Source organism: Schistocerca gregaria, chromosome 8 (genome assembly GCF_023897955.1).
Source record: "Schistocerca gregaria isolate iqSchGreg1 chromosome 8, iqSchGreg1.2, whole genome shotgun sequence".
NCBI classification, from domain to species: domain Eukaryota; kingdom Metazoa; phylum Arthropoda; class Insecta; order Orthoptera; family Acrididae; genus Schistocerca; species Schistocerca gregaria.
This window is the reverse complement of record NC_064927.1, coordinates 308,496,722-308,511,965: the sequence shown is the minus strand read 5'-3', so window position 1 is coordinate 308,511,965 and position 15,244 is coordinate 308,496,722. Positions and strand designations below refer to the sequence as shown.

Genomic DNA, 15,244 nt, shown 5'->3' with positions numbered 1-15,244 from the left:
CTCTAGTACCATGGAAGTCATTCCCTCATGTCTTAGCAGATGTCCTATCATCCTGTCCCTTCTCCTTATCAGTGTTTTCCACATATTTCTTAGGTTATCAGTCCACCTAATTTTCAACATTCGTCTATAGCACCACATCTCAAATGCTTCTATTCTCTTCTGTTGCGGTTTTTCTACAGTCCATGTTTCACTACCATACAATGCTGTACTCCAGACGTACATCCTCAGAAATTTGTTCCTCAAATTAAGGCCGGTATTTGATATTAGTAGAATTCTCTTGGCCAGACATGCCTTTTTTGCCATAGCGAGTCTGCTTTTGATGTCCTCCTTGCTCCGTCTATCATTGGTTATTTTACTGCCTAGGTAGCAGAATTCCTTAACTTCATTGACTTCGTGACCATCAATCCTGATGTTAAGTTTCTCGCTGTTCTCATTTCTACTACTTCTCATTACCTTCGTCTTTCTCCGATTTACTCTCAAACCATACTGTTTACTCATTAGACTGTTCATTCCGTTCAGCAGATCATTTAATTCTTCTTCACTTTCACTCAGGATAGCAATGTCATCAGCGAATCGTATCATTGATATCCTTTCACCTTGTATTTTAATTCCACTCCAGAACCTTTCTTTTATTTCCATCATTGCTTCCTCAATGTACAGATTGAAGAGTATGGGCGAAAGGCTACAGCCTTGTCTTACACCCTTCTTAATATGAGCACTTCGTTCTTGATCGTCCACTCTTATTATTTCCTCTTGGTTGTTGTACATATTGTATATGACCCGTCTCTCGCTATAGCTTACCCCTACTTTTTTCAGAATCTCGAACAGCTTGCACCAATTTATATTGTCGGACGCTTTTTGCAGGTCGACAAACCCTATGAACGTGTCTTGATTTTTCTTGTGCCTTGCTTCCATTATTAGCCGTAACGTCAGAATTGCCTCTTTCATCCCTTTGCTTTTCCTAAAGCCAAACTGATCGTCACCTAGCGCATTCTCAATTTTCTTTTCCATTCTTCTGTATATTATTCTTGTAAGCAGCTTCGATGCTTGAGCTGTTAAGCTGATTGTGCGATAATTTTCGCACTTGTCAGCTCTTGCCGACTTCGGAATTGTGTGGATGATGCTTTTCTGAAAGTCAGATGGTATGTCGCCAGACTCATATATTCTACACACCAACGTGAATAGTCGTTTTGTTGCCACTTTCCCCAATGATTTTAGATATTCTGATGGAATGTTATCTATCCCTTCTGCCTTATTTGACCGTAAGTCCTCCAAAGCTCTTTTAAATTCCGATTCTAATATTGGATTCCCTATCTCTTTTAAATCGACCGCTGTTTCTTCTTCTATCACATCAGACAAATTTTCACCCTCATAGAGGCTTTCAATGTATTCTTTCCACCTATCTGCTCTCTTCTCTGCATTTAACAGTGGAATCCCCGTTGCACTCTTAACGTTACCACCCTTGCTTTTAATGTCACCAAAGGTTGTTTTGACTTTCCTGTATGCTGAGTCTGTCCTTCCGACAATCATATCTTTTTCGATGTCTTCACATTTTTCCTGCGGCCATTTTGTCTTAGCTTCCCTGCACTTCCTATTTATTTCATTCCTCAGCGACTTGTATTTCTGTATTCCTGATTTTCCCAGATCATGTTTGTACTTCCTCCTTTCATCAATCAACTGAAGTATTTCTTCTGTTACCCATAGTTTCTTCGCAGCTACCTTCTTTGTACCTATGTTTTCCTTCCCAACGTCTGTGATGGCCCTTTTTAGAGATGTCCATTTCTCTTCAACTGTGTTGCCTACTGCGCTATTCCTTATTGCTGTATCTATAGCGTTAGAGAACTTCAAACGTATCTCATCATTCCTTAGTACTTCCGTATCTCACTTCTTTGCGTATTGATTCTTCCTGACTAATGTCTTGAACTTCAGCCTACTCTTCATCACTACTATATTGTGATCTGAGTCTGTATCTGCTCCTGGGTACGCCTTACAATCCAGTATCTGATTTCAGAATCTCTGTCTGACCATGATGTAATCTAATTGAAATCTTCCCGTATCTCCCGGCCTTTTCCAAGTATACCTCCTCCTCTTGTGATTCTTGAACAGGGTATTCGCTATTACTTGCTGGAACTTGTTACAGAACTCAATTAGTCTTTCTCCTCTTTCATTCCTTGTCCCAAGTCCATATTCTCCTGTAACCTTTTCTTCTACTCCTTCCCCTACAACTGCATTCCAGTCGCCCATGACTATTAGATTTTCGTCCCCCTTTACATACTGCATTACCCTTTCAATATCCTCATACACTTTCTCTATCTGTTCATTTTCAGCTTGCGATGTCGGCATGTATACCTGAACTACCGTTGTCGGTGTTGATCTGCTGTCGATTCTGATTACAACAACCCGGTCACTGAACTGTTCACAGTAACACACCCTCTGCCCTACCTTCCTTTTCATAACGAATCCTACACCTGTTATACCATTTTCTACTGCTGTTGATATTACCCGATACTCATCTGACCAGAAATACTTGTCTTCCTTCCACTTCACTTCACTGACCCCTACTATGTCTAGATTGAGCCTTTGCATTTCCCTTTACAGATTTTCTAGTTTCCCTACCACGTTCAAGCTTCTGACATTCCACGCCCCGACTCGTAGAACGTTACCCTTTCGTTGATTATTCAATCTTTTTCTCATGGTAACCTCCCCCTTGGCAGTCCCCTCCCGGAGATCCGAATGGGGGACTATTCCGGAATCTTTTACCAATGGAGAGATCAACATGACACTTCTTCAACTACAGGCCACATGTCCTGTGGATACACATAACGTGGCTTTAATGCAGTGATTTCCATTGCCTTCTGCATCCTCAATTTGTTGATCATTGCTGATTCTTCCGCCTTTAGGGGCAATTTCCCACCCCTAGAACAAGAGAGTGCCCTGAACCTCTATCCGCTCCTCTGCCCTCTTTGACAAGGCCATTGGCATAATGAGGCTGACTTCTTATGCCGGAAGTCTTCGGCCACCAATGCTGACTATTTATCACAATTTAGGCAGTGGTGGGGATCAAACCCGGGGACTGAAGACATTTTGCTTATGAATCAAAGACGCTACCTCAACTTTTCAAATACTACTAATGTAGTGACCCTTGCCCATTATCCCCATTACTGACAATATTTCACTGATTCCCGTAGGAGCTCAATCCTGGTGTGCATCTGCATTGAAAGGATCATTGGCGAGCCTCACCTTAATTATGTATGTGGTGTCTGTTCTTTCAGATTTGTCTGAAAGAGCAGACACCATTTCGATCCTGCAGCCATTATGAATCAAGATACAAAGGAATTAAATGACATTTACTGCAAGTGGGCGCTGATTTACATCAATAGCGAAGATGAAAATTTGTGCTGTACTTTCCCCATTTATGTGAATCAATGCCCACTAGCAGCTAAATGTCATTAATTCCTTTGTGTCTTGATCCATAATAGCTGCAGGATCAAAATGGTGTCCATTCTTTTGGACATGACCAAAAAAACCGGCATCACATATATACATAATTAAGGCGAGACAGCCAGTGATCTCACCACTAAAAATGCACCCGAGGCTTGAACTCTTACAAGAATCCACGGAATCCTGTTAGTAATGATGATTTTGGGCAAGGGGCACTACATTAGTAGTGTACAGTGGTGGATACAAGAAGCCTCAAGGAGGAGCCACTAAAGATATCTTGAGCTAGCTGTACTTTTACTATTGTTGCATTATTATTAAAAATATTGTTACAAGTCTCTTAACAATTACCAAGAAATTACTACGAATTACTATTATTAATACTTCACCATCAACTGATCACACTCACTCTTGACTAATCTTCAAACTTGCACTTTCTACAACTAGGACTTTTTACTTATTTATTATTCAGTCTTAATATTTCTGCTTCTGAGTGTAAACTAGCTTCCTATTTGGAGAATAGTCCATATTTATAATGCTATGTATCGAATGTTCTCTGCACAAGAAAACAGTAGAATATTTGAGACTTATCTTGAACAAATGCCAGACAGAATAACATATCGAGATCACTAGAATGGCCACGATTTTTCTTGTAGGTATGTGTTAGCTATATAATGTGCCAGACAGAAACTTATAAAATATGATGACGCGGACATGCGTGCTACATAGGAAAGTACAACTACTCAATAACTTTGATTCAGTTGAGTCGACTGATGAAAGAAATGAATGAATAGTGTGCGGGCTGATTAGCGGGGGCGGTGCGGGTGGCAATGCGCGCCCTCCATATGTATCCACAACTAGTAGCATGTGATAAGTTATGAATTTGGATCTGACCGGAGGTGTGCTAGGGTACTCAAGCAGCTGCAATGACCACTGTGTCCAAATGGCTTAGTGTCAGTGCAGGTACTGCTTGTTGACTCTCAGCATATACAAATATAAAACGGGGTGTCCAGGTTAAGTGTATAATAGTATAAAATGTATTAACTTGAGTCATAATTAAGATATTCATTGACAATTTTCTTCTACAACCATGATATCTCAGAATGTTTTCGGTATTTACTTGTAGCAGTTGTTACTGAGTGTGCATGTGTGGGCATAACTCCTTTGTTCATGTAAACGCAAGTCAGTAGTGTATTCAACAGTAGAAGCTGTTCTGTGTGCTTCCCCGCACAGAGCTAAAGTCTGCTACACTGAGCTGCAAGCTGTCTTACAACTTCCTTGTGATGTGATTTTTCAACAGGATGGTGCACAATGCCATGTTCCACTTGTAGAGAAGTGAAACACAGATTAGATGTCCATTGGGCCACTAATGGTGTGCATGTTTAGATGTATTAGGAGTGTGTTAAAAAAATAAAATCAAATGAAATTGATTTATCATACTTACAGAAACATGCCATCTACAAATATCTCAATTACTTCGCAAGTTATAATATGTTATATTAATATATATGTTTAAATGAGGCACTCTGTGTATTGTCACAAATAGATGAGACTTACAAATATTGTTTGATTAAACGAGTTGCAATCAGAATAATTTTAAATAAAATTAGTTATAGCAAAAACATTTCCCAAGCTGATATTCATTGAAATTATCATAAAGAAATGCAATTCATGCACAATGGAGATGCCTTACAGTGTCCTTGCTCAACTAATTCTTGAATGTTACTTGTCAGTGTGGTTTGATGAACAGAGGAGAAGAGCTGCATATTTTTTAATTTGGTCTGGACAAATGAATCACAGGGAAGCTCTTCCAAATGTGAATGTTACAGGAGAGATATTGAGTGTGTTGGAGAGAATTATGGTTAAATTTTGAAGAACCTGTATTCAAAGATGGATCAGACAATTTATTATTTTGCCCTACACACAGGAAATGAAATGACCATGATGTTAAAATTAAATATATTGAATCTTACATGCATTTGTTCTTGCCGAGAATGATTTGCAAATGTAATATGCAGAGGGTAAATGTTAGTGATACACAGTGTATCCTTCACAACACACTGTAAGGCAGCTTCCAGAACAATTTTTAATATATTTGGCTCCTCATATATTTTTTTACTCTTAGTTTTCTTATTTGTTTCTTCTTTACCTTTTTTTTTAAAGTATCCACTTATTGTAGTATTTTGTTTTGTAAGTGCCATTGCTGGGTGAAAGGACCCTGTGGGCTTCTTCAGTAGCTAATTATAAAAGATATTTTCCTTCGCATTCCACACCAACGTTCAATCGAGGTTTGCCTTACTTGTATATCTTTAAGTACAGATGACTTTTATACATACATACACAGCCAATCACATTAATATGACTGCCTGTCAAAAGCCTGAAATATTCCCCAAGGATAGATGCGTGCCTGTGCTGATTCATACTAACCTCCATAATGATGAGATCAGCCAGGAAATGCCACAGAAACATTGTCCATACTATAACCCTCCCTCCTCCAGCCTGGGCCCTTCCGATGATTGTTGCAGGCTGTTTGCTTTCAGACATTTCATGCCATACCTGTCAGCAGCCATCTGTCCAATGGAGCATAAAACATGATTCTTCTGAAAAGGCCACCTGCATGAACCAGCAACTGCTGCAGATGCCCGTACGTAGCAGCATTCATTGAACAGTCATTGAGGAGATACTGTAGATAACCCCATGTTTCAATTCAGTGGCCACTTGCTTAACAGATGCATGTCTGTTGCTTATACACATCTCTGTAGCCACCATTTACCCTTGTCATCTGTGGCCTGTGGGGGCACAACAGTTGCCTCAGCACGAATTTTGGATAGCACCATTTTGCCATGCACAGTACCTTTTAACTATAGTGGCATGTGAATGATTTACTAACTTAGCCATTATGGAAATGCTTGCATCCTTCATCTGAAAGCAAGAGATCATACCCTTTTGGATATCAGATAAGTTGCTCTAGTTCTGCATTACGGCAATGACTTTACTGTTTTCCGTGTTCCCACAACATGCTTTATGTACCTTTCACTGCTAATGCTGCCACCTGTTGTCTGTGAGTTTATTGGTCATTGATATTGAACATAGGCAGTGGTCACAATGAAGTGACTAGACTTGTATAAAGGCTATGTGTTGTTATAGCGTCATTGTAGAAAATTAAGGAAGAGGTAAATCTCATAGCTGCCATAGTCATACTTTGTGAATGCCACCAAGAGGGCAACCAAACTTAATGCTTTCATTTGGCAAATGGATCACCTTTGACATTGTCACCTGCTTTCTTATTAAGTGATACTGCAGGCAGTACTGGAACCTAGCTCACACCATGGATGCACAGTCTAGTGATCAGGAACTTACCTTGCCAAATAAATTTCTTTTGTTTCAGTGATTTGAACCATCTACCTCTTGAGTTATTTGTATTCACACTAATGTACATATGAGACATCAGTAACAAAGGCAGATACGCAAGGAAATAGATATAATTGTATTGTATGAGAGCAAATGACTGCATCGTGGAACATCTTAAAACACAACTGCAAAACAAAAACACAAGTCACACCGTGTTTACTAATTTTGTACAACAGTCTTATGGTGAGCCACTGCCAAAACTACCACTAGCCATTACCAAAACTAGTTGTAGTTAAAACTAAGTATCTAGGTAACAGGTTTATTTCAGAGCTTGCTCAAGTCATATAACATTTTATTCCCGCAATTCACATATAGGTGATAGCTTGTTTTGATTACTGCACAGGAGTGCTTTGGATAACAGTGAGGAGGAATGTGATTTGCTGCCCATCAAGATGCCCCGGCTGGAGTCTGGCCTCTTGTCACCGCTGCCATGAGTGTATCCTGCAAGTGGCATCCACTATTAGTCATGACAGCCTGATGATGACAAGTGAATCTGCAAGTGTCCAGCTATCCAGTCTGACCAGTGCCTGCTATGGACAGGCATTTCATACATGTTAGCATCCAGTTTAGATTATGTTCCTTGGAAAGTTCTTTCACAGCAGAAGTAAATGTTTATTGAGTCCATTATGAAATTTGTTGTGATCTATGCTTCAATGTCTAAATTTTTCCATTGCTTAATGTATCGAATTGTCTTTACTTCATGGGCCAAGAGGGAGTTGGCCTAAATATTGCTTAAGTGATCCATGGTTTTCTGACACATGATCACATTTCCGGTATATCAGTATATCTGCACTGTCAATTTTAAGCAAAAACATTAGTAAAGGATTTATCCTGTTAAAATATTATACTTCTGAATTTGTACCTTTCATGCCCAATTATGTGAAGTTTCCATGTCATGCATCCAGCTAACAGAAAAATGTTGTACTATTCTGTGAATTACCAGTGCTATACACAACAGCTGTAAAAGCTCATTTCACAAAACTGACTAATGATGCTGTTTCATGATGGAAATGGGAAATTAATACCCTGCAAATAAACTTTTTGTTTTCACAGTTGTATTTTTACAAGTATGCTTATAGTGCTTAGTGAAGCATTATTGTATGAATGATGTTCAGAACAGAAAACCTAAAACCTGTATTTTAGGTTGAACCTTTTGGAAGCACAAGCTTCATAGGTTTCTGATTATATGGATTTTGACTTTTTATATTTTCATATTTGGTTTAATCACTGCCATCAGAAGGAGACAGTCGAGAAATAAGTGCACTAGCAAGGCACTTCTAATGTTGTTACACCTTTACATACTGGATATCTGACTTGTCTGCATATTTATCACTAGTGTACCTTGAGACTGAGCTGTAGCCATTTATGGAGTAGAACCACATTCATTGTGAAAAAGTACATGTGTCATATGTTCCCATTACAAGCTGAGAGTACACTATGTCATGCCAAAGTGGGCTAATCTTAGACAGCTACCATCCTTGTATGAGACATTGTGAATATGCAGATATGAAATAAAATTCTTAAAAAATTATGTGTCACCAATTATGTACATTTCACAATCTGGAAATAGCACCAAATTACCTACATTTATCTGCAGCTACATACACAGGGCTAGTTGCAAACAAACCTACTCAAGCAGTATTTTTATTTCACGAATGAGAGTCATATTAATACCCAAAAAAGAAAATCAACAGAATGGTGTCTTATGCTTTGAGCTGCGTAGCACACCATAGCAACTGGCACTGAGGGGTCCTCTCATATCACCTGTTATTAACAAAGCTGCGGCAGAACACACACGTAAAACAGGTTGTAATTAGGCAAGCTTTCAGAGCCAATGGCTTCTTCTTCAGACAGAAGGGTTGAAGGGGAAGGAAGAGGGGTGCAGAAAAATGAATGTAGATGTCAAGGAAAAGGGGCAGATTTCAGGAAAGTCACCCATAACCACATGTCAGGAGAGACTTACCACACAGGATGAGAAGAAAAGAGTCTCTCATTCTCATCCTGCCTGAATAAGGAGCCACAGGCTCCAAAAGTTTGCCTAATTACAACCTTCTTTTATGTGTGTGTTCTGCTGCTGCTTGGTGAGTAGATTTTTTTACCTATCTAATTAAATTATTTTATCAAAGGTTGATTGTTTTAGTTGTTACATGTTATTAATTGTACCTCCACATTGGCATGTATTGTATCCTACCCAAAAACTGGCAGATGCAGTTCGAGACTGGACACTTCTTTTATTCTGTTTTCATCAAAAATACAGGGAAAGCTGTATACTGCCTAGGATTACAGATTAAATGGAGACAAATGATACATGTTTCATTGCTGTGTTTGAATTATAAAACAGCCCAGAAAACAAGTTGCACAATGTGTAAATAGAGACTAGCAGTGGACTCAGTGGGAAATAGACTATGACAGCAGGGAATCTATGGCTAACTAAGTTTCAGAGTGATTCTGTTGGCTTTGGTGCTGATAATGGACAAAGAGATGGCGAATGATGCAGATGTGATGCTACAAAACTATGTAACTGGGTTGCTGCTCAAATTTAACTGACTTTAAGTAGATGAATGAAGGTCTTTTTTCACACTAAGTAGGAAGGAATTTTCAGAAATATGAATAACATGGTATAGTCAAACTCTTGTAATGGGTGAGATCTCAAAGCTGTTTAGGGCAAGGATGAGTACCTACTTCAAATGGACCACTTTACTGTTAAATTTTATGAGAGACTTTAAGATTTTTCATTTGTCATCTACAGATACCACAAGATAAGTATATGATTAATGGAAAATATGTAAATCAAATACTAACAAAGAGATAGAGGGGCTGGCCAGTACTTACCTCAGCTCAGTACAGCCAATAGATACACAAAAAACAGAACCGAAAATTTACGTTCCTTGCTTTCGGAACAAATGTTCCTTCATCAGGGAGGAGAGAGGGGAAAGAAAGGGAAGAAGGGAAAGTGGATTCAGTTACTCACAACCCAGGTTATGAAGCAACAGGGAAAGGAAAACAGGGAGGGTAGCAAGCATCTTTTCATCTCACATAGTTGTCTTTATACTATATACCTCTTCTGTATGCATCCTCTTTGGTTTGAAGCTGGCACAGTACTTACAGTAGAATATCTTTGGCTTCCCTCTGACAACCATGCCTCCATCTATTCTACCCTCCCTGTTTTCCTCTCCCTGTTGCTTCATAACCTGGGTTGTGAGTAACTGAATCCACTTTCCCTTCTTCCCTTTCTTTCCCCTCTCTCCTCCCTGATGAAGGAACATTTGTTCCGAAAGCTAGGAATGTAAATTTTCGGTTCTGTTTTTTGTGTATCTATCGGCTGTATTGAGTTGAGGTAAGTACTGGCCAACCCCTCTATCTCTTTGTTAAGATAAGCATATGCTAAGATATAGGCCCAATAATGAGGAAGAACAATGGTTAATACTGGTGGACCTTGTTTGGATTGCCCTATCTTTTTGTGTCAATAGATTTTCAAACATTTAAGGGACAGAAGTAGTTTAACTGTTCACAGGAAGTATAATATACAGTTTCTTCACTCTCAAAATTTATGGGCTTTATTTTCTTACATCCTTACACCATTTGGGCCCATCATAAGGTGTAATATACTTCTTTCACTATATTTGTTTTATTTGAATGAGATGAAGTTATACAAAAGCATGATCCTGTCAAAAGGAAATTATGTATTAACAGCTGATAGCCAAAGAAAAGGAATAAAATGAGCAGTGAGTTAGTATGAAGGTAGGTTTTCTCAATGTATGCACCACTTGGGAAGTTGGGGTCATTTGTATGCTTTAGTGATACAGATAGCCATACCATAACTGCTACTAAAATGGAGGGATATCTGTGAAGAGGCTAAACTAACACATGGTCTGGCTGTGTAATAGTAGTAAACCTTGTTGTCCTGATTCTGTGAAGGGCCCATTATTTCTTCTCTCAGGGGTATGCAGCTCTGTTGTATGGCTTAATGGTGACATCCTGTTGGGTACAAAATTCCAGAGGTGAAATAGTCCCCTTTCGGATCTCAGGACAACGTCATCATCAGAGAAAACAATAGTGGGATTTAACAAATTGGAGCACAGAATGTTATATTCCATAATCAAGGTTAGAGAATTTTGTAAGGGAAATTGATAGATTTGAATTAGATATAATGGGGAATAGAGAAGTGCAGTGGTAGGTAGAATAAGACTTCTGGTCAGGTCAGTACAGGATTATCAACACAAAGTCAAAGTGGGGTAATGCAGGAGTAGGATTCATAATCAGTCTGATTCCAGGAGCCAGAGACAGGGCTCTATATCAGAAAAAGGCCTTCTGGCCAGAAGCTTATGTTTTTAGTAGTCTTTTTGTTGTGTCAACATCTCCAATATTTGGTGAGTAGCAAACAATCCTTTTCATAATATTGTAATTATTCCATCCTGGATTTTCCATTTTGGGGAAGAAAAATGGTAGGACATGAACTGAGGGAAGAGAGGCTAGGAATGAAATAGGAAGCCAACTGATAGAATTTTATACAGATGGACAGAAACAACAGTAGAAGACAAATGCTGTGAGAAATAAAATAGTGAAGGCAGCAGAGGATGACATAGATGGAAAGACAAGGCATAGTAGAAGTCCATGGATAACACAGTAAATACTGATTTTAAATCATGAGAGAAGAAAATATAACAAATAAAGTAGGCAAAAGAGAATGAAGACGTCCAAAAAATGAGATTGACCGAAATTTCAAAGTGGCCAAATAGGAATGGCTAGAGGGCAAATGCTGAAACATGCTTGACTAGGGGAAAGGTAGATGCCACCTAGAGGGAAATTACGTAAACCATTGTAGAATAGACAAGCCAGTAGTAAACAAAGAAGGAAAGTTGAAATGTGGAAGGAGTATATAGAGGGAACGTGTAAGTCAAACAAATTTGAGAACAATATCATAGAAAGGAAATGAGGAAGCAGTTGAAGCAGAGAAAGGTGATATGATGCTGTGAGAATAATTTGACAGTGCACTGAAAGACCTAAGGAGGAACAAGACCCTTGGAGTAGACAAAATTCTCACAGAATTTTAATATGTTTGGGAGAACCAGCCATGACAGAACTATTCTATGTAGTGTATAATATGTATGAGAAAGGGGAAATAGCTTCAGACTTCCAGAAGAATGTAGCAATTCCAAAGAAGACAGGTTTGAATACTACTGAACCATCATTTTAATAGATCATGGTGCAAAAATTTTGATGAAAGTATTTACAATAGAATGGAAAAACTGGCAGAAGCCAACCTCAACAGAAATCAGTTTGGGTTCCAGAAAAATGTGGTAAGACATGAGGCGAAACTCACTCTGTGTTGTATCTCAGAAGAAAGATTGAACAAAAGCAAACATTCATTTATAGGACTTGAAGATTTAGAAGAAACTTTTAACAATGTCAACTGGATTACACACTTTGAAGTTCTGTAGATAGTAGATGTTATTGAATCTATACATTGAATCAGTATTAAAGGAAATGAAGCAGAAATTTGGACAGTAAATTAGAATTCAGGGAAAAGAAATAATAACTGCAAGGCTTACTGGTGACATTGTAGTTCTGTCAGAGATGGTGAAGGACTTGGAAGAGCCATTGAGTGGAATGGATACTGTCTTGAAAAGAGTTTACAAGATGAATACCAACAAAAATAAAACACACGTTATGTAATGTAGCTGAATTAAATTAGTCAATGTGAAGGAAATTATAAAATGAGATGCTGAAAGTAGAAGACGTGTTTTGCAGTTTGGGCTGCAAAATAACTGATGATGGCCAAAATAGGATATAAAATGCAGACAGGTAATCACAAGAATAGCTTTTCTGAAAAAAGCCGTTCCAGCAAGAAGAGAATAGAAGCTTTTGAAATGCTGTGCTCAGAGGAATGCTGAAGATTAGATGTGTACATCAAATTAATAATGAGGAAGTGTTAAATCAAACTGGGGAGAAAGGAAATTGATGATACAACCTGACTAAGAGAAGAGCCTGGTTTGATAGAACACATCCTAACACATGAAGGAATAGTTGTTTTGGTAATGTAGAGAAGTATTATGAGGTAAAAATTGTAGAGACAGAGTTAGGCATGAATACAGTATACAAATGAAAATAGGTGTAAGTTGCAGTAGTTATTTAGAGATGAAGAGTCATCTACATTATAGGCTAGCACGGAAAGTTGCATCAAACCAGTATTTGGACTAAAGACCACAACTACAATGCCACTACTGAATAAAAGCTCTGAGTCTCCAGACGGCTGGCAGTGTTGAGACACTGTGGCATTTCAGTCAGTCTAATCTACATCATCATCTTTTCAGGTCGCAATGTTGTGAATGATCCTAACTTTTTATTCCTCCAAGATATTTCCATGTAAGTCAAAACTTAACATTCCACTTCACAACACATTAATAGTCATGTTTTTAGCCATAAGAGAATCAGACTGTACACAGAAAATGTCAGTAACTTCCCTAGTAATGACAAAAACAGATTGATGAATGAAAATACGAAAAGAGTTTCAAAAATATACTGAGCCAGTAAAAATCAGATTTTTTACTTCCTGATGTAACATTAGAGATAAGTAACCTGAAGGATCATTATTTGCTACTTATCAGAGGGATTTCCATATCAGCTGAACTTCCTCAGTGTGAATATGAGCATCCACTCAAAGCATAACCCTGACAACGTAACATTGCAACAGTAGGTACCCTCTAGTGCTGTGGTGCCACCTGTGAACACTCTTTAACAGATGTTAGTGATCTCAACTTACTGTATTGTTTTGTTCAATGTCATTTAGAGCAGTTCAGAATACAATTTCAATGACTCACAAACAATTTTAGCAACCTTCATATCAGATGCTTGATCCAAATCAGCAAACACATTCAGTAGTGCTCACCAACCTTGGTGAACTTGAAGATATGTAGACACTTACAGTATCAATCATCCATGTGAATCTGCACTGCTAGAAAGTAAAAATGCAGCACTCTCAAGGACAAGGTCATTTTATTGACAAGTGATGTGATGCATACTTCATCATTGTAAGAGTACATGATTACAAATTCAGACAAAATGAAAAAAAAGGTCACAGTAAATGGTGTACGAACAGTCTCATCAATACATATCCTGTGGTGACAATGCAGTTGTGCATTCTTGAATGCAGACAATCATAACGGTGCTAAATAGTGTCCTGCAGTATATTGTCCCAAGCATCTTTCACCTTTTGTTGCAATTCAGCAAGGATTCTCACAGGCTCTGGAGACCAAGTAAGTTCCCATTTCAGTATGTACCATACATTTTAAGTTGGTGAGAAATTTGGTGATCTTGCTGACAAGGGAAGTTGTACTCAACAAAGAGCACAGCCATATGTGGAAATGCATTGTCTTTCTGAAAAAGTGCATCACCTTCCTGATGAAGAAAGACAGTAGCATGGAGATAACAGCCTGTGAAATGTAGTAAGTACTGGTTACTTTATCCTGCAGAAACACCAAATGTGTGCCCAATTTGTAACTGATGGTCCCCCCACACCATGAAGCCTGGGGTAGGACCTGTGTCATAGGCAGAAGCACTACATAATAGGCTGCTTACCAGGTCTATGCCATACACATGTATGTCCATCACTTGTATACTTACAGACACCAGAGCAGCTATGCTTGATGGTGTCAGCGGTAGCTTGAACAGTGGCACACAACTAAGTCCTGCTGAAGGCAGATGGTACCCATTGGTCCTTGGTGACAAAGCTGATTTAACATGTGCTCAGGTTTCTTCCCTGGACAATGTTCAGTTGGCCACTGCTGCTTGCACATTGCATCAGTCTTGACATGTGTCTGTACTATGCAGACATCCAGAACCTGGTCTGAGGGTATGGGAATGTTCCACAGAGCACTGCTGAAAGCAACGACACACTGATGAGACACAGTGCCTAATACCAGCAGCAATCTCTTGATATGCCCACCCAGCTTCACACAGGAGCTGCTGAACACAGTCTTGAAGATGTTGCATTCCCCTGCCCCCCTCCTTCTCCAGCAGTGTATATACTGATACACATTTTCAGTTTTCAAGATATGCATATCAACTCTTCATGCAGTGCTTCCTCAAAAGTGCTCAACGGGACAAAACTCTCATGACTGTGGGCACAAATCAAATTGAGAAGTTTAAAATCCTCACTCTTTAGGCCATGTCATACCATTTCTACCTATACTTTTATGTGTGAAACAATTTTTTGCCAGACTTACTTGCTATTGGCTCACTTGTGGTCATTCTCTGAGGCATCACACTCCAAAATGAATATGCAGCTTCAGATATGGATTTTTAACAATCACTACAAACATTGTGCTTCTCTGTAGACTTTTAATGATGTTGGTTGGAGTCAGATTGTGGGACACTCCAATATGCCTCATTACTA

The 15,244-nt window shown here is 38.8% G+C and overlaps 1 protein-coding gene across 3 annotated transcripts in view; it reads left to right on the top strand.

The window, feature by feature from the left end:
• LOC126284277 (uncharacterized) overlaps positions 1 to 8,389 on the top strand; it is a 112,789-nt gene extending 104,400 nt beyond the window's left edge. For 2 of the 3 annotated variants that reach the window (XM_049983094.1, XM_049983093.1), the window contains exon 8: positions 7,193 to 8,380. In XM_049983094.1, the coding sequence (XP_049839051.1) occupies positions 7,193 to 7,283 (91 nt within the window). In that variant the 3' untranslated portion in view covers positions 7,284 to 8,380. Of the gene's footprint in view, positions 1 to 7,192 lie in introns of all 3 variants that reach the window. The other variant, XM_049983095.1, reaches the window with a different exon arrangement.
• The last annotated feature ends 6,855 nt before the right edge of the window (positions 8,390 to 15,244 follow it).